The sequence below is a fragment of the Myotis lucifugus genome, unplaced genomic scaffold, assembly GCF_000147115.1.
Source record: "Myotis lucifugus unplaced genomic scaffold, Myoluc2.0 scaffold_3, whole genome shotgun sequence".
In the NCBI taxonomy this organism is placed as follows: domain Eukaryota; kingdom Metazoa; phylum Chordata; class Mammalia; order Chiroptera; family Vespertilionidae; genus Myotis; species Myotis lucifugus.
The window spans coordinates 15,969,125-15,989,324 of NW_005871051.1; the positions used below are offsets into that span (position 1 = coordinate 15,969,125).

At 41.0% G+C, this 20,200-nt stretch overlaps 1 protein-coding gene across 11 annotated transcripts in view; it reads right to left on the bottom strand.

Moving 5' to 3' along the window:
* The window catches only part of FN1 (fibronectin 1), a 64,839-nt gene extending 47,588 nt beyond the window's left edge, over positions 1-17,251 (bottom strand). For 7 of the 11 annotated variants that reach the window (XM_014462447.2, XM_014462443.2, XM_023761043.1 and 4 more), the window contains exons 1-12: positions 16,836-17,250; positions 15,747-15,875; positions 14,724-14,861; positions 13,264-13,395; positions 12,183-12,320; positions 9,136-9,294; positions 8,193-8,384; positions 6,863-7,042; positions 6,055-6,231; positions 4,850-5,002; positions 3,274-3,402; positions 2,097-2,240 (exon numbers count right to left, since the gene is read on the bottom strand). In XM_014462447.2, the coding sequence (XP_014317933.1) occupies positions 2,097-2,240; positions 3,274-3,402; positions 4,850-5,002; positions 6,055-6,231; positions 6,863-7,042; positions 8,193-8,384; positions 9,136-9,294; positions 12,183-12,320; positions 13,264-13,395; positions 14,724-14,861; positions 15,747-15,875; positions 16,836-16,983 (1,819 nt within the window). In that variant the 5' untranslated portion in view covers positions 16,984-17,250. Of the gene's footprint in view, positions 1-2,096; positions 2,241-3,273; positions 3,403-4,849; positions 5,003-6,054; positions 6,232-6,862; positions 7,043-8,192; positions 8,385-9,135; positions 9,295-12,182; positions 12,321-13,263; positions 13,396-14,723; positions 14,862-15,746; positions 15,876-16,835 lie in introns of all 11 variants that reach the window. The other 4 variants (XR_002831315.1, XR_002831314.1, XR_002831316.1 and 1 more) reach the window with 2 other exon arrangements.
* Between the last annotated feature and the right edge of the window lie 2,949 nt (positions 17,252-20,200).

The following is a 20,200-nucleotide window of genomic DNA, read 5'->3' on the forward strand; positions in this document are numbered from 1 at the left end:
AAATGCCAGTCTCCTCGCCCCTATGGTCAATGGGCTGGACTGGACCTCTACTCTTTTTTAAAGAGTAGTAACAGGCTGGCCAGTGTTACTCAGTGGTTGAGCGTCGCCCTATCAACCAGGAGGTCACGGTTTGATTCCCGGTCAGGCCATATGCCCAAGTTGTGGGCTGGTTCCCCAGTGTGGGGCATGCAGGAGGCAGCAGATCAATGATTCTCTCTCAACATTGATGTTTCTATCTCTTCCTCTCCCTTCCTCTCTGAAATCAATAAAAATATATTTAAAGAATAATAAAGAGTAGGAACAAGGTGGACATGTAAGACTGCAACACAGAAGGGCTCCTTCCCATCTAAGCTTCATCTCTGACATGTCCACCAAAATGCTTCCAGCCAGCAGCGAGGTGAAGTTCCCTCAAAACCATGGAGGAGGAAATGACTTTCAACAGATTGTCACAGCACACCAACAACAGCCATACACATAGAAAGTAGAAAGCATTACCATTTAGAATGTTCTACCCTTCGGCTGCATAATTAAAGAAAAGAAAACCCAGTTGTACTTTCTGAACCTACGGTAATTCTGCAGCCAAATTTTTAAAAATTACTAAAAAAAAAAAACCATAATGATTCCTATACTCAAATTAACCACGAAATACAATCTAGAGCCAGGTCAATCTGTGCTCTGAGCCTGCCCAAAGCAAAGTCACCTGGGCAGCCCTGATAGTGTGTAAGGTGTGGGGAGAGCAGGATCACTTCAAAGGTCATAGGAAGAGTGTGTCTGCGTGGGTGGTAGTCAGAACGTTAAGTCTGTCTGGAAGGAACGTTAAGGGCAATCAGCTACAATCGCCTCATTTTACAGATGAAAGAATAATGAGTGAAGCGTGGTATATGTCTCTTCAGAAGCACAGAGAGAGCTGGGACCCATGCTTTGGTGAGCACTGCCTTTCGCTGGAGTGTTTCATATCTTGTGGTCAGGGACAGTGAATTTCTGATCATATGATGGAGGGATTCAGTTAACTTAGTTCTAATTCCTGTTACAGGTATATTCTGAGACCCTGGAAATCTCTTTCTATTTCTGAGTGTAGGCCATGTTTTATGTCTAAAGGTAACAGAGGTCTAGGAGGAGGAGGCTTTGCACTTCAGTAGTTGCTCAAATAACTGATGCCTAGCAATTAGACTTTCATAACTCAGTACATTTTATTATCATTAATCACTCAGTGGAAACTAAATTCAAATTTTCTTTTCCTAAAATGAATGAACAAAACCAGTATTCGTTCATTTTAATAATGCCCTGTGACCTGAAAAAACCCCAGCAATAAACACTTGAGGGTATTTGAACTGTGTGGGTGGAAAATTGACCTCGTTACTCAACTCTTGACCCAGGAGACTTTGTTCCACATGCAAACTGATCAAACAAATTGAAAATTTTGACAAAAAGCCTAGATGGAAAGTAGGATGAAAACAAACCCTATATTGTATTTCATGAAACTTCTCTATACAACTTCTCTGTTAAGAATCATGACATAAAATGCTAACCCCCTTAACTTACTCTCAGAACAGCTCACTGGTTTCTGTCCCTATTATGGATATGAGATGAAATCAGTCAGAATGTTTTAACCTAATAGAATGTTCTACAGTTTTAAGAAACAAATTATAGCCCAGCCGACGTGACTCAGTGGTTGAGCGTTGGCCTATGAACCAGGAGGTCACGGTTCAATTCCTGGTAAGGGCACATGCCCGAGTTGCAGGCTTGATCTCCAGTAGGGGTGTGAAGGAGGCAGCCAATCAATGATTCTCATCATGGATGTTTCTATTTCTCTCTCCCTCTCCCTTCCTCTCCGAAATCAATAAAAATAACATTTTTTAAAAAGAAAAAAATTACATTCAGGCACATTTCCAAACCTCCACACCTTTCACTTGATTGGGGAGAAAGGAAAATCATTTTTGTCAAAAATTCAGCTGATTATTAGACAGTGATATAAAAAAAGGATGGAAAAGGAAGGAGATTTTAACTTAAGCATCAGAATATTAATAAACACTGACGCTGCCCTGTTTTTATAGCCCAGCCTACAGTTCTCACTTTGCAGGAACTGAACTACTCACCTGCATAGGTCTGTAAAGGTTGGCAATGCCATTCCCCAATGCCGCGACCATAGCAATAGCACTGGTACCTGACCCCATGCCCATACTTCTCCCAGGAGTCTCCAATTTGATAAAATGTTCGGGTTTCTGAATCTTGGCATTGGTCTAAAATATATACAAGTGAAAGTTAAGCAGCCTTGAAGACTTAAAGCTACAAATTTAATTTCAGTGTGCTAGAGAATTCATTCTTAGCTTCACTAGAAACTGGCAACTGCTCTTACAAATACGTGTCGTTTAAAAAATACTTTGTTCCTATCTTTTACTGTACAGAACAATTAGTAGAAAAAACAAACAAACAAAAAGGTACCCATGGGAGGGGGATATTTAGTCTTCTAAAAGAACAATATTTCTAAATAAAAATTTGAAGATTTAAATTTCAGTATATATGGATAGGCGGAATATTTTGAGTAAAAAATGACATATAGTTTACCCTTATTAATACAACTGATTTCCCATTTGAATAGCAAGGGCAGTATGTCAGTTTATATACTTTCTCAGACTTTAGAGGATTTAATTTTACATGTGAATCGATGAACCAGATTTTCACTGTGAACACTTGCTGAGCAGTTTCTAAGAAAACTCTCGGGCTTTTCCCCCAGCTTTGGCAACCTTGGGTCGAACAAACTCGAGTATCTGATCAGTTTGTTTTCTCAGTGAGCAACCTGTCTCTCTTAGTAAAGGAGTATTAATGGATTACCTCAAAGCTGGTAACACAGCTCGTTGAAGGCTCAACCTTCACTCTTTGCTTAGCTCCATTATAAAGGGCAGCCAAGAAAAATAAAGTACTTGAAGGGAGGTATTTACTGGCCTAATCATTTGCCCATGTTATTGCACCATCAGCAAAGGGCAGTTCTCTTTCATAACACAGACTATCTTTATGATTCAGAACTAAAGAACAAATTGCATTTAATTAAAATAAATCTGTATTTGTCACCAAATTCAGCAAAAAGAGATGACTACCAAAATCAACATTATATACGGTCCATGATTAGAGGGAAGACTTTGCAAACCTCGTTGATAGCCACTGACCAAAGTCTGAATCCAATTTCAATCATGTAACATCAAATCGCTCTCTTAATTTGAAACCTGCCAACTATTCTCAGTGGTCAAATCCATCTGGAGAGACAAGGCTACTTACCAATGGGATCGCACTTCCATCTGCCCCGGCCCTGACCAAAGCAGGTACAATTCATCATGTGCCCCTCTTCGTGACGCTTGTGAAATGTGTCATTCACATTGTAAGTGATGTCGTCCACAATGCATTGATCTATTTAGGAAACAGGGGGATGGTTGGAGAACGTTTTTTAGGCTTCAATGATGGAATTTAAAAAAGCTATGCTTTTCAAAGCACACAGTTCCTTCCACTAAATTATCAAGACCACCCATTAAAATAACTTTTTTAGTGGCAGAGAATAAACATTTTTTAAAGCTTAGTCAGTAATACAATTTCTGCACACAAAAGAAGTATCTCGTATAAACTAAAGAATGTGGTAAAAATACACTTTTTTGTGGAAAGCCCATTTTTTAACAAATGCATGTCTTACTTTCAGAAAATTTCTTGCTTAGTTGATAATGCCCTTTTAGATCTCTGTTTGTTAGGATAAATGGGAGGAAGATTAAACAGACATATACAGCACCCCGTATAGTGTGATGGTGGGGGTGGGAGATATTTGGGTTTGGAAAAGAAAATGGCATTCATAAAGTTAAAAAAAAAACATGGGAGCTCTGTTCCTAACTCCCTAAGAGATCCTGTGAAAATGACTTTCTCTCTTCAGGTCTCAGCTCCTCCATCTGTAAAATGAGGAGCTGGTCTGCCTGCCTTCCTAGGAGGGTCCCTCTCAGCTCTGCAACATCATATGTCATTCTCATTACTCCTGGGTTGTGTTACCCGTTGAACACACAAAAATGTTTTCTACAAAAAGAGAACAAGTTCAGGCCAATGTCAACACACGAGCTACATGGACTATTTATTAGCTCACAGTGCTCCCTGTATCTTACTTTTCAAGTGAAAGAAATAGAAAAACTAAAATAGTTTTTTTAAAAAAATATATTTTATTGATTTTTTACAGAGAGGAAGGGAGAGGAATAGAGAGTTAGAAACATCGATGAAAGAGAAACATCGATCAGCTGCCTTCTGCACACCCCCTACTGGGGATGTGCCCGCAACCAAGGTACATGCCCTTGACTGGAATTAAACCTGGGACCCTTGAGTCCACAGGCCGACACTCTATCCACTGAGCCAAACCGGTTAGGGCTAAAATAGTTTTAATAAATCAATATCCCTATATTCTATACCTGGGTCTAAAGGGGAAAATCTTATCTGGGCAAAATAAATCGGCCTCTCTATGTATTTTTCTCCTTAAATCTGGATCTGATCTTAGAATAGCAAAGTATTTTTTCTTTACAGAAATTACTCAAACTTTTCTAGATATGAATCCAATTGCATAACTAAATACTAAAGGGTCAAATGATCGTGCTCTAGCCTTTGAAGTCATCTTTTTGGCTCAGCCTAAGAACCTAAATCCTGGAAATGTTTCCAAATCGCTGGGCCAGCTTTTCTTAGCTGTCTAAAATGTGAAACTCATCCAGCACAGTAGACTAATGGGATGGTATTACACATCTCCTTCTTTTGGTTAAATACAACTTTTCACATCAAAGCCACGCTCTCTGTACCCTTTATCGCCTCAAATGTTTTCACTCATAAGTAAGCATACCTCGGAGCTGGGAGTAGGCGACACAGGTCCATTCCCCACGGCCGTTCCCCACACATGTGCACCTCATCATGTGCCCCATGTCATGCTGTTTATCCCACTGATCTCCAACGCGGTACATGACCCCTTCGTTGGTCGTACAGATTTCTTCATGGGCTGTTTGGAAACGGATGAGAAATGTACAAGTGATAAGTGGTCACAAGTTCTTAACAGGTATGCAGTATTATCAGTTTAATTTGGTTATCCTACGAGCTCTCACTTAGAAAGAAGTCTTGTGTGCCTCGAAGAAATCTCAGTGCTGCTCTGTGCTCGTATAGAGCCTTGAGTACCAGAGAGGAAAGCATAATGCAAAGGTGAGGCGTGTTGCAGGAAATACTTACAGGAAGGGTAAGTGGCCATTAAACCACAATGATCCCTACACATTCACACAAAGGGTCTACATTATTCTAGAAGCCTGGATTTGACCACTGCTCCATAACTTTCTAGTTCCAGTTTATTCTAACTCAAAGGGACACTAGGTGTATGAATATTGAACTGTAAGCTCCAGCATGTTTTGCTTCTAAATTCTCTTTGATTGAAATAAGAGAAATAAAAGTAAGCTGTTTTTTTCTTCTTATGTTTTGTTGCCTCATTATCAAACTTGACAATGAAATGTACAGGTTTTTTGGTTCTACAACTGGAAAATCAAATGTAATCTGTGGGACCCCTGAAATTTGAAAACAAAAGGCACTGGTTCCTCTTTTTTTATTCATACAAACTAGAGCCCCACCCTACTTTTAAAAAAAGATCACTACTTGTCAGAAAACATAGAGTTTTTGTCATTTGAGTATTTAATGAATGATAGAGCTTATGCCAGTTAAGCCAAAATCATGCATAAATATTGTCAGGTCTGTGACTCTCAGTCAGTTACATTTGATATATTTTAAGTTACTCAGTTGTGTGCTCTACACAAAAGACAAATTTGTGCAAAATTTAAATGCACAGACATTTTAAAGAGTATTTTTTATTGTATTTGTATGTTTTTGGACATTAAACTGTATCAATGGAATATTAAAATTATATAAATAATTACATAATTCATATAAATGTATTATACCACATAAAGTTGTCTGCGATCTCAAAAATTAAGTGTTAATGGGTAAAGTAGTGTAAAGTGGCCACTATTCTGTCTGACTCCAAAAATAGTGTCTACAAGGGCTTCCTCTTACCAGCCATGGGGCAGAATCCGAACTTCTGGTCAGCGTCGTAGTTCGATGTGGTCCCACACCATTTCATGTTGTCTCTCCTGCCCTCGGAAGTACAGTCGGTGTAGTTGTGGTTGTTGTACAGGAAGGGGAAGTGGCACAAGGCACCATTGGAATTTCCACCTCGAGTCTGAACCAAAACTGCCCAGAACAATAGACAAATAGGAAGAAAACATTACCACTGAGCTTTCCAATGGGCAGCGGGGAGTGACTACAGAAAGGTTCAGGGACAGCCAGGTCTCTGCAGCTAATTTATAAAGAGTCCATCTCATAATAAAAGCTGCCTGATAATAGTGTTCTATGTTTCCTTCATTTTTTGAAGTGTGTTCACCTTAACATTCAAAATAGATTTAAGTCCAATTTTCCCTCACATTTTTCCCAGCCAAAAAAATATTTAAATGATCACTTTGAATAAAACAGTGTTTCAACCAGAAGAGAAACGAAAACACTCAGTCGTCCATCCTGCGTATTCTTCAGCCCCGTGGGATTACATCCTGGTTTTAATATACCAGTATCTTTAATCACATCATAAGCCCGATGTGTCAGAAATAAATGAACTGGTGGCCCTTTCCCTTGGTGTCATTTCCCAAGGGGACTAGGGATCATGGAAGGATCTTCAACTGCCAAGTTACTCCACGTCTCTTGGGTCCAGACTGTAGAAAAGTGACGCTTCTCATGCAGCCTCAAGATTAATGGCTACATTGCTGACTAATAAAAAGAGGGCATGAGAAATGGCTCTTTCTCATCGTGTGTTTTCCCCTGGGACACTCACCAGTCTGGTCTGTACAGAAAGAATATTTCTGGTCTTGTTCATAATTGGAAGTCGTGCTGCACCAGAGATGTCCATCCTGTCGCCCTTCGCTGGTGCAGGAGTAGAAAGTCCGGCCGTTGTAGGTGAATGGTAAGACACATGGCTCCCCGTTGGAATTGCCACCGTAAGTCTGAGTGACAGCTACAAGCATAACAAAAAAGGTCTTGGTAAATAGAGCTGCATGGATCTGCCACTGGTAGCTGCTTATTTATATCTTAAACTAGAGGCCTGGTGCACGAATTCATGCACCAGTGGGGCCCCTTGGCCTGGCCTGCGAGATTGGGCTGAAACCGGCTCTCCAACATCCCCCAAGGGGTCCTGGATTACAAGACGGTCCAGGCCAGGCCGAGGGACCCCACCAATGCATGATCATTGGCCAGACGGGGAGGGACCGTGGGAGGGCTCCAGGACCTGTCCGGCCCATCTCACTCAGTCCCAATCGGCCCGACTCCAGCAGCAAGCTAACCTACTGGTCAGAGCGTCTGCCCCCTGGTGGTCAGTGCATGTCATAGTGAGCAGTTGAGCGGCCTTAGCATATCATTAGCATATTATGCTTTGATTGGTTGAACAGACGGCTGGACGACTGGCATATTAGGCTTTTATTATATAGGATTAGAGACTGAGCTTGTGCTATAAATATAGATGATCATCTGGTGAGTTTCAGCCAAAATACAACTCCTCAGAAAGCCATGCTTTTTGTGGATAGAACAACACCTGTTTCTCTGCTGAGATCCTGTTACCACCTGTGCTGTCATGCCTTAGTTTCCCCATTTGTAAAGCTATATTAACACAGGTTAATTAAGGGTGCTGCTCAAACGATACTGGAGGGATATGCATGCCTCTGTTGGTGGCATAAGTATTAATACATGAGGTTATTCTAGGGATAACGTCAAGTGCATCAATTATAATTGCTATAGCTACTAACTACCACTTTTGTAGCCCAGAAGAGATGCATTAGATGTTGTTAAAAGAAGTTTACAGAGCTCCAGAAACCTGAGATTTATAATATGGATGATTCGTAATTCAGAAAGCAACCCTCTTATAACAACAAAGATAGTACAGAGCACTTAATCCTCACTACAGAAAAGAAAATACATAGATTAAAAAGACTGGAAGAAAGTGTATCAATGCTAATCCTGACTGTTATCACTAGTGGTAAGATTATAAGCTTGTCTTGTTTGCTTTATTTTTTTAAGGTTTTTATTTTTTATTTTTTTGGTAAATGAATGTACTACCGTTCAAAAACTAAATCATAAGAAAGTTTTCAGTACTGTTAAAAGATAAGGCAGACCTGTCTCTTGGCAGCTGACTCCATTGCCCAGGCAAGTGCAAAGCATCTGCTTATTTCCTTGTGTCTTCAGCCACTGCATCCCTACTGAGTAAATCACACCACTGTCTGTGATACAGTGACCATATGGAGGAGGCTGGGGATGAGGCTGAGGCTGGAAAACGGCTGTTCGAACATCTGTGATGGTGCCAGATCCTAAGGACATGAGAAAGAAAAGTCACCACGTTGGACAAGAGAAAAGAACTCTTTTTCTGAAGTTGAGATCTGTAGGGTCCCCTACAGATCACTCTTGAAATCCACGTTGTTTCTGACCTAAACCTAGAAAGAAATGGCTCTCCCATTCTGCATTAGTTTTTGCATTCAGCCTATGCCAGATGGTCTCCACCTTCCAGCTGGAGCTACTGGGATTATTATTTCTAAATCACAGACGTTATTTTGCCACTTAACAGAGCGGGTACCTTCAACAACTCTTTACTCATCCAGGAAGCTCATAGTCCATGCCTTCACAACCCTTCACACTTGCCTTCATCCCAGCTCACTTCTGACCATGTCCTTCAAATAGCTCAAAATATCTGGGCATTTCTCTTTCTGACCTATTTTGAGAAATCCCTGCCACTATGCAGGGACCCTTGCCATCTGCGTTGCTGTGGGCTCATCAGAACATGCCCTGGGCCGCCACACAGTTCTCTAGAAGTTGCCCCTCCTTCCACATTTTGTGAATCTGTTGTGTGTTTTCCCCCTAAGATCTATTTTTATTTCATCTTCATGTACATTTAAAACTGAACATTAAATAAAGTTTTAACAGCTAACAATCGGTAAATGAACTCAGCTTACCAGCCCAAACACTGCAAATCATCCTTGAATGGCATGTCAAGGGAAAGATGGATTTGCAGGAACAATTTTGGTAACACTATCCCGTTTCCACCCAGCTCGCTCTGCTCCTCACCAGTGGATGTGGTCTGCACGGACGCGTGCCTTTCACACTTCCACTCCCCTCTGCCATTGCCTGTGCAGATGCACTGGAGCAGGTTCCCCCGATTGTCCTTCTTGCTCCAGGTGTCTCCGATTCTATAGGATGTCCTAGTGTCCTGATCGTTGCATCTGTCTGTGTTAGAAAGAAAGCATTCAAAGATGTGAATCAGGTCAAGCTTGCACATGCTCAACTGAAACTTTAAAAATATATACAGTAGTCTAAAACTTGATAAGTTGCCCTAGCCGGTTTAGCTCAGTGGATAGAGGACTGAAGGGTCCCAGGTTCGATTCCGGTCAAGGGCACTTGCCCGGGTTTCGGGCTCAATCCCCAGTAGGGGGCGTGCAGGAGGCAGCCGATCAATGATTCCCTCTCATCATTGATGTTTCTATTTCCCTCTCCCTCTCCCTTCCTCTCTGAAATCAATAAAAATATATTTTAAAAAAATAAAAAATAAATAAAGCTTGGTAAGTTATTTTTTGATGATATGTTTCTATTTTGCTGTGGTGCCACAAGAGCAAAACTTCCAAACAATGGGATTTCGTTTGTTCCAGCAGAAAGAGAGCTATGGGATTTAACCTAGTTCCATTTCTCTGTTTGCCAAAACACTTTGTCATCATCATTCATTCATTATTTTATTTTATTATTTTTAGAGTTTTCACATCGTTCTTTTGACCAAATTCATTCTCTGGCTTTTGATCTCCCTTGTCTTTTCAGGCTCTCTTAGTAATTGCTGTAGATGACCTGCCTTTCAATAGGGGGCTTTCTTTACAAAACTAGGAGCAGTAGGGAGGCAAGTAGGTTTCAAATGGTCTTGGAGAGAAGCCCCAAAGAAGCCTGAAAAAGAGAGCAGCATCCCTTTCTTCATTTGTCATATAAAAAATTCAGGGGGTTACCAACTTCTCAGACTATGTTCTCCACCCACCCCCCACACATACCTATTTAAAATCACTAATAAAATGACCTCTTTTGAATTGCTTAGTGTTAACTCTACAATGGAAAAGTGAGATTACGATTGCAAAGGGATGTTTTATAACTAAATTACCATCAGTCTATGTGTTCAATTATCTGATTGATAGTTTGTTTCAATTATAATCTGGCTTTGCCCATATGCTGCAATGTGAGTATAGAGGATTTGATTTGTTTGTGTTTTTCTGCACTGGGTGAGAGAACAATAATTGGACAGTTGATGTAAATTCACACAAATATACACCCACATTGATCTACCACCAGAACAGAGATCTGAATGAAGATATGGCTGGTTACAGCTTTTTTCCAAATCCCTAGCTGAAAGGATCACCTTCCTTTCAACCTCTATAGCACTATTTTCAGTATTTGTCTTGAAGTCTTAATATTGTGCTTTATAGAAGATGACTATCTAGGCCTCTCTCATCTCCTTGACCTACTTGGCTAAGTCCTCTTTGAAAGTTGAATTAATATCCAATTCATTTTTTCATCCCTGCACCCTCTTGTACAAAGTAGGGGCTTAAATTATTTCATAAAGCAAATGACTTTTCTTTGAGAAACTTTACCCAACTTGCGATTAGAAGAGTTTTAAATAACAGATGAGAGTTTAAGTCAGACATCTAATTTGTCTTAAGCCAAAAACATTACCACCAAGGTCTTGGAAGTCTGATGATCATAATAACATTTTAAATGCAAAAGATCTAATGAACCATCAAGTTTTTGGAAAAGATTTGGTCATAATCGTTATTACTTTCCATGAGAGATTTAGTTTTTGTTAGCAAAGAATTTAAATTTGGATGATGAACATTTTAAGACAGTTAAACATTTTATGCTAGATAAATGAAATAGGTCATAATATTTAGATTTGATTTTAAAATTATTTATAACACCCATGGTTAATGGCTATTTTGCTTCTATAAACTCTATAGTTGCTATTAGTTTGAAGCTTCAAAACAAAACAAAACATAACACATTTTGAACAGCTAAGGCAGGGGTGGGAAACCTTTTTTTCTGCCACTTGGATATTTATAACATCATTTTGGGCCATACAAAATCATCAACTTAAGCCCTGCCCTGTTTTTCCCAGTGGTTAGAGCATTGGCCTGTGGACTAAAGGGTCGTGGGTTCGATTCTGGTCAAGGACATATGCCTTGGTTGCAGGCTCCATCCCCAGCCCTCCCCTGGTCGGGGCCTATGCAGGAGGCAACTAATCGATCTTTTCCTTTCTCTATCTCTCTCTCTCTCCCTCCCACTCTCTCTAAAAATCAATGGAAAAATATATCCTCAGTTGAGGATTAACAAAAAAAAATTATAAACTTGAAAATTAGCCTGCTATATTTGGTCAAACATTTAATTAACTCAACCCTAATGCCTTGGCAGGGCCAGACCAAATGATTTCTCAGGCCTAGTACAGCCCTGGGTTGACATTCCCCATCCCTGCCTTAAGGCAACAAGTAAGGTCAGGCAGCCCTAGAAGGAGCTGTAAAGCTGTCAGAAGTCAGCTTTTTTTTTAGCACTACTAAGCTTATGTAGGATTTTGAGCAAGAGACACTGTCCTTAACCCACAATAGACACATCATTTTAACCAATGGGATAAGCATTTTTATTTCCATCAGTATTGCCTATGAATAGGCCTTATTTAAATGTGAAACATAAGGAAACCTAAAACTTTAGAGCTTTGCTCCCTTCTATGTCAATAGTACTCACATGCTCAAATATGCATTGCTATGTTATTTTAATGACTTCCTTGCTCTTAATACTTTGAAAATATCTCAGTGATAACTTAGATTAAACATTTGCAACCAATCTTCATGCCCACAACACATTTGGCTTTTATATGAATATTAAGGTTCCTAGCAGCTGACAGTCTTTAATGAACAAAGATTTTTTTTTTTAATTTAGTCTTCTTGGAAGAAGCAGAATAAATTTAGTATAGAACTTTTCTCGACATTCAAAAGTTACAAAACAAATTGATGTATTGGGTGTGTTCTAAGTGACATCACATTACATTTCTAAGAATCCAGAAAATCATCTTAACATGCAAATCTAAAACATACTTCTAGAGGTACAGGTGATGCGTCCACTGCCTTCTCCCAGACAAGTACAATCCACCATCATCCAGCCTTGATAGGGCTTTTCCCAGGTTTCCCCAACAACATAGGAAGTCCCAGCAGCGTGGTCAAAACATTTCTCAGCTGTAGGAAAATGTGGAGGAAAAAGAGGGGGAAAAAGCTATTTCAAATTGTGCCATCTCCCCTGTAATTTAAAGTGTATTGTGTAAGCAAAAATCCAGCCACATGTTTTAAGTAGTACTCTGTTCAAAAAGAAAACCATGCCCTGTAACTAAGCACATGGTAACCAAAGCAAAAGAAAGCTCAAGTTGGGCTGGCAGGCAGAAATTCCGTTCCCCAAATAAGTATATGGACTGTATATTTTCAGCTGGTATTATTCTTCTTCACACCAGTATTTTAAGTGAAAAGGATCTATGTATGTACCCAGTCTGTAGGACACTAAACATGCAAAATTCCAATCTAATTATGAGTGACCAATTATGAATGCCTAAAAAAATGACAAGAAAGCCTTTGGAATTTGGATTTCTGTAAAAAAAAGAAAACACAACACAAAGGAAAATAAAAGTATCTGAATTAGAGAACAATTGTGAGTAAAACTTATAGACAGAAACTTTCAAGTTTGGGATTGAGACCAAAAGAAACTCAACAATTTTTATTTTGAAAAATAAAATTTACTAAGGTGTGACAGAGCACACACAATTTTATGTTTCAGTCCAGTGGGGCCAATAAAAATGTCAAAAGTATCATTTTTTTTTCTTTTAAATAACATATCTTGACCAAGGAAAACCCGAGATTAGACATTAGACAAAAGAAACTTCTTCCTAAACCTTTCAACTTTATCTTCTGCTTTTGAAACAAAATTAAGACAAGACTTATATGCAGTGGATATTTTTTTACCTGATTCTTTAAGACTGTGGATTACAAAACATTCCATTATTTACAATAAAGTTCCCATTTCATTATTTTTTTCATTGGAATTCAGATCTCTTGTTCATGTGGAGTTTGGTTCAACCCAACATCTTGACTATGCATTCCCACCCCTCATTTGTCCCTAATAGTCACACACCTATGGGCTTGCAAGTCCATTCTCCTTTCCCGTTACCAAGACACACACACTCTAACATGTAACCACCAGTCTCATGTGGTCTCCTCCAGGTGTCACCAATCTTGTAGGACTGACCCCCTTCGTGGCAGCGGTCTGTTCAAGATAAAAAAAAGAAAATTAAAGAGAGTAGGACAAAAAAAACATTAAAAAAGAAAAAGAAGTAGTCTCATGTTCTACCCACAGTAGGTACTTAGTATTCAGAGAACAGCTTTCCCATCAGAGACAGGGGAAAAGTTAACAGGTCTGGTGACTTGGGGTCATTCAATCAAATGTTTTGTTTAAGCACAATGAGAAACCACAGAGAAAAATGAATGGCAAAGAAAGAGGTCATAAATCCTAGTTCCCAGAGGGATCGCAGGAAATTGGGTCCTAAAGCAGAAAAGCAAGGCTGGCAGACATGACCTCCATACAGACACAGCAGGCTGAGCCTGAGACTAATTCAATGAAAAGCCATATTGGGTATAGTATTTCAGCTTTCGGGAGTGTGGAGAGTCTGTGTTTTATCCTAGGTTACACATATAATTTTGGCAGAAAGCAAATAGATGTGTGTATATCAAGTGTGAAAAACCAGGTACTTTTCTAGGCTGTTAAACAAGCTGGCACATCTACCCACTAGATTGTAAACACTATGGACCACTGACTCTTATCATTTGCCAATACATTTGGATAAACCCTAACTTAAGTATGGGGAAAGCAGATTGGGCCTATTCACAAGGGACTGTCTTGTTCATTTGGACATAACTTTTTAAAGTGACTTACAGGATGGATTTAAAAAAGCAAAAAAAGCAAATGCTATGTTAATAGAATCCATTTATAACACAGTGAATCATACTGGAAAGACCTCCTGAACTAAACTACAATTGATGAGAGTCAACCCAGTCCCCAAAGTATCTTGGAAACACTATTAAGCTAATCATTCCACATTGTCCCTGGGAATAGAGAGATCCAATTCCTGGGTATAAACTATTGGTCACAAAGAAACCAGACTGTTTGTATGGGATGTGAGAGGTCTCTGCATTGCAAACAAGAAGAGCAGGCCACACAATGGAAGGTTCACTCTTCATGACCATCTTCCAATCATTGCAGATAATCACATGATCAGTCTGGCTTGAAGACGCCCAGGAATGTAAAATGGGCAACTTCTCTAAGTACGTCTTACTGGAGTGGAACCCAGGAGATCCACTTGGTTACACTGTACACACACACACATACACACACACACACACACACACACTTAAAACCACACTGATTCTATCTGTGCTTAGAGACATCTCCCAGAAGCACAGGAATCAGTTGGGTGACAACATAACAGTACCTGGTCACCTAGAATAAATCCCAAAATTAGGACTATCCAGTCATTAATAACAGAAAGTGACAATAATGGAGAAATTCATATTTATGGTATTTCAGCATCATCTTACTTGCAATGGTACAGCTTATTCTTCCTCGTCCAGCCCCGATGCAGGTACAGTCCCAGATCATGGAGTCTTTGGGACGCTCATAAGTGTCCCCCACCCGGTACGTGTTCCCAGTGTACTTGTCAAAGCAAGTCTCTTCAGCTGAGGGGAGAAGGAAAGTGCACATGAACCTCACATATGCAAAAGCCGTTCTATTCCACTAACCTCATCCAAAGGAGCACTCGCTTTTCCACTCTATGAGCAACACGGTACCACAAAAAGTTTTTAAAGATGGAAGTGGGAGACCTAGAATATCCCTTAGGCTCTCATAAAGCCCTGACTTTTGATCTTTGGCAAGTTCCCTAATTTTCTGTAAATTAATTTCTATTGTAAAGGATTCTCAGGCCCTAGGAGAAAGCCTGTAAATTAATTTCTATTGTAAAGGATTCTCAGGCCCTAGGAGAAAGCCATATGCAGTACTACCTCAGAGAGTCCAACCAAGGTCCACATAAAAGCAAACAATTTGAAGAGCCCAACCCCCACCAGCAGTCACTTGTTAATCCTGTTTCCACTTTAGCGTCATCTGTGCTGCTCTGTGCAAGTTAGAGCAACATATCAATGGTCATAAAGAATGAGAACTTTGAAGTGGTTAGTGGTTTTGTGCAAAAAAAAAAGTCACTTTACATTATAAAGCCCAAAGTGTTTTCTGACCCATAATCTTATTAAGATTTAAAATTACTTTCTAATAAATTAAAATTTTATAAGTGTTTTTGGAGGAAGAATACACAAATCTTTTATTTTCTCATCAAAACCTTTGGGAGAGTAAAACAGAAAGACTTGAGGAATTACTTGGGGATACATTTGTTCTCTTGTTTCAAAGGCAAAAGTAACATGTAAAAAGCAAATATCAGCAGTTATTAAATGTTTTTAAAGAGGAAATGATAGATCATTCTATTGAAAAACTGGTGTACACATTTTTACTACCAGTGCTGAATTTAATCAACAAACGCCACTTCTCCAAGTTACAAGATACTCCTCACCACTTACCTTCAGGTTTGCTCTCGCAATTAAAGCCCCGGCTCCCTCCATAACAGGTACAAACCAAGGTATTGCCCAGGTATGTGCGTTCCCATTGTTGGTTTATCTGATAGTGATTCCCATTATCAAAGCAACCAGCTGTAAATGAAGAAAAAAGTTGTTACATTTGCATCCCCCCTTTTTCCAGATTAGGGAATTTTTTTGCACAATTAAATTGATAAGCCTAAGCAACAAACATAGAAAAATAAGTTAATCTTCAGAGCTCGCGGAGAATGAAAAGCAATATTGCACTAAAATGTAGAGGTAGAAACTAGCTATCTAAAGATTCAACCAGTTTGTACACGTAGATATTTAGGTATTCCTTCCCCTCCCCTCCCCTCCCCCCACTTTCTTTTAACTTAGCTAAATGGTATACAATGATGTCATTTCCATCTGGCCAGGGGTCGACATCAAGGAAGAAGAAACATTTTAAAACGCAGATAACTACAACTGCATTTTAAAATATGCAAGGAACTTCCATGATCTTCTTGGGTAGTAAGTCAAGAGGCCAGTTTTAAGCAGTTTCCTGTAGCCGAGGCCAAAGGAGGGTGTGTCTTTGAAAAACTCGAGTAGGAATTCTGATCTCTGTTCTTGGAGTAGTGTCCTGAGGGGCCCCTCGGCAATGCAAACTAAATTACCTCACATTCAGATTTAGTGAGGAACACAGCTATGTAGCTACCTTCTTCCCACCCATGTTGAACATATTTAACCAGTTATTTAGTAACGCAGAAAACAAGAAAGACCACACTAAGCCCAAAAGAATCTGTAAAGGCTTCCATTATTTTTCTCTTTAAAGGTAAGTTTTGATGCATTCACAGGAAAACGACCTGAACGTGTAGAGCTGATAAGAGCACAGGAGCCCCTGTCCTCCAATGTATTATCCTAGGCCCGCAGACGCAGCCTGCTCAAACCGATGCCTCCTGCGTCCACAGTGGTTTCCCATTAAGGGGAGCACACTCTCCATGCGCGCGCGCGCGCGGAAAACTTCATCCCCAACTTTAGTTGGTTTTATGGTCCCATCCCTGCGCCAGCCGGTTCCAGCCCGCAGTCCATACTCACGCTTGTTTTGGCTGACAGCCACCGGGGACGGGGGCAGCATCATTTGCTGAGTCTGCCTCTTGCCCCTCCAGGTTCCGGCGGAGGGCACCGCCATCCCCAGGGACACGGCGGCCAGAAGCAGCAGCCCGGGTCCCGGACCCCTGAGCATCTTGAGACGGTGCGGGGAGAGGCCCTCTCCACGAGGCAATTGCCACCGAGTTCAGTTCTCTTAGAAACCTACCGGGGGATCCCTTCCAGGGCCCCCAGGGGGGTGATGCCTTAAGGCAGGTAAGGGTCAGAGGATGGGGAAGGGGACGGGTAGAGGGACAGAGGGGAAGGAAAGGATGGAGAGAACTTGTGGCTGCGGGTCCCGACTCGCGCTTGGGGCTCCCTTTCCTGCCCTGGTACGGAGCTGCCGGCGCGAGCGGCCGAGCCTGGACGGCCGGGGGTTTATATGGGACCGTCCCCTCCCGCCCCCCGCGAGGCCCCGGGCGTCGGGGAGGAGGGGCCCGCCCGGCTCCCCCAGTCCCTCCCGCGGCCGCTGCCGCCGCCGACCGCGCGCCCATTGGCCGGGGCTCCGGGTGACGTCAGGGGGACTGTGGGTTCGCCGCGAACAAAAGAGATGCTGATCCTCCGCCAGGATTGGGGCTAGAGAACTTTTTTCGGTTTCCTTTGCGGTCGTCCAACTTTTTGGGGGCCGAGGGGGAGGGATGGGAAGCGACTGGGAAAGGGTAGACGGGAGGAAAGGGAGGGGCTGGAGTTCAGTGAAGCGGAGGGGTTGCAAGTCCTCCTCCCTCCCCCCCTCCGCTTCCCTTTTCTTTCTTATTAGGGTGGGGGGTGAGGACATTTCGTCTTCTCTTAAAAAAAAAAAAAAAGTCTGTTCACTGGAGTATATTCTGGGGGGAGGACAAAACCACGAAGTGGCCACCACCTTGCAGCTGTAGGAAAGTAGCCTTCGCAGTCCCAGGGCGGGGCTGGCTTTTCTCCTGTTCCCTTTCTTCGGTTTAATTTAATGTGCACCGGTTTGGGATTCCCTAGAGTTCGCCTTCAGAGCTTCCTGTGCAAGCCCTCTCCTCGCAAGCGCTGTACCAGCCCGGTTCGGAGGAGGTGCTGGCCGCGGGGCAGAGGGGAGCATCCATCCTTTCATGAGCTTCCCTGAGGACCTGGAGTTCCGCGGGGCGCTGGGCTGGTCTGGGGGGACTTCAGGGACCCAGGTTTCTTTGGAAAGGACAAAGCAGCCGTTTGCTTGGGAAAAAAAATGCAGGAAGAAGTTTTGGGTTTTGGGTTTTGTTTTCAACCCCCTCCCCTCCGCCCCCTCCCCCATGGGGTCTGTTTCCTCTGAAAGTGCAAGCAGCCGTGGTCGACCTGAAACCTGGGAAGTTTGACCGGCTCCGGAGCAAGACCATGTCTTTGCTCATGTTCTCCATGCCCGTTACACACAAAGCAGAGATCTGGTATGAATCACGGAAAGCTAAGAAAAGACCATTTACGGCCTTGCCTTCCTACAGTTTCTTCCTTGCTGTAATTTGGCATTTTCTTTTTTGTAGCCATCAGTTAAGTCACAGGATTCCCCTCCCCCAGCCAGCCCCGCCGCCAGATTTTTTAAATTTCAGTTATTATCTACTCCAAGAATGTGGAAGGTTCCCATTTAAGATCTCCCGGGGCTGGCTTTCCCTCTAAACTCAGAGGCTGGACACGGACTGGCATTGAGCAACTCCTCAAATCAGTCCTTTTTCAGACACAAGTCACACTTGCTTTTTAAATTTTTCAAAAAGGCGGAGTCCACGACCTTCTTCAGTAAATCCTGAGAGACCCAAACTCAAATCGTTGCCTTCCAGTTTTGTTAGTAGTGCGGACTTCTCGTTTGCTTTGAAAAACCTATGAAAGCTACTAACAATATGTTTATTTCTATAAGGGCTTGTTTTTCCCAAAAGTTCCATCTTCGGTAACTGCCGTGGGGTAATTCCAACTCCATGGTCTATAAAATACCTAACACATCAAAGACGCAAAACTAACATTTGTTTTATTAATGCAGGGAATTCAAAATAAAACAGCAAATAGCAGTTTCCTACAAGAGGTGTAAAATAACTTCCTGTGGAGTCCTGTCTAGGTTCAAGGTTTTTTATAAATTTCTCATCATCACTTAACAGAACAGTTTTCTCTTTCAAATATAAAAGGGCCTCTTGTAAATTCTTAATAAATGTCTGGGAAGCCAATGTTCCTTCCAGAGGTAAGAATACCTGGAAATCAGATGTCAGCAAGATAGACTTGGGGCTAACACACACAGGTTTCTTAATACACATAGATTCTGGAGGAAGGAAATAAGTGCTTAGAAAAGTATGTTGTCAACCAAAAACATGAGAGTTTGGTATATTTACTGTACTCAAAATACATTAGAATAATATACACATGCGAACTGGGAAGGAAAAAAAAGCCCACCTCACATTTCAGAAGAAATGTTTATATTTCAACCCCATTGAAATATAATTTGTTTAAGGAAACGGTATATATATCTAATGTCTCCTAAGCAAAAACTTAATGATATTTAACTCAATTTTATAGGAATGCTTGGGAGTTTACTCTTTTACTTGAAAGTTTTTGTTTTGTTTAAACTTAGGACATAGAAACATATTCTTGGTTAAGTTAACAAGGCTTGAGACCAATATTCTTTCATTATCAAAATCCCTTATAACTATGTAAGTCTATTCACTCTAACTAGAGAGATAATTAAAACTTAAAGGCCACACTTTGTTCTAACTCAGCAGACATGCCTCGTGTCCAAGATTCCCTTGTATTTCCTTTAAAATCTTAAAGACTATTTTGACAGAGTAGGTTTTTTAGTAAACAGTATGCTTCTGCTTGTATGAAATATCCTTAGACTTCTTTTTCTTATCTTGAAGGGACAGGGGTATGTAACCAAACAGAAAGATTCATAGATGCCTGGGGCTAGGGCTGGGGACAGGAATTAATTGTAAATGGACACTAGGAATCTTACTGGGGTGATGGAAATAAATATTCTAAAACTAGATTGTGGTGGTGGCTGCACAACTTGGTAGTTATGAAAAACCATTGAGTAGTACACTTAATGGTGTGTAAATTATACCTCCATAACGTTTTTAAATAATTGATTTAAAAGTAGTATTTTTTTATCCTTTTTTACTTATACCGTCTCCTGAATTTGTTCAAGATCACACTCCCAGGTGGCAGCAGCGCATACAAGGTGTCCTAATTTCTTAACTTTTCTAAGAGGAAGTTTGCCTTTAATACAGTAGTGGATTGTTTCTTCCACACTAGTACCTCCTTACGAAACCTAGTATTGGTGTGATGGCATGTATGTGGTAGAGACAGAACAAATGTTCATTTAAGACTGTGTGTTGTTTCTTCTT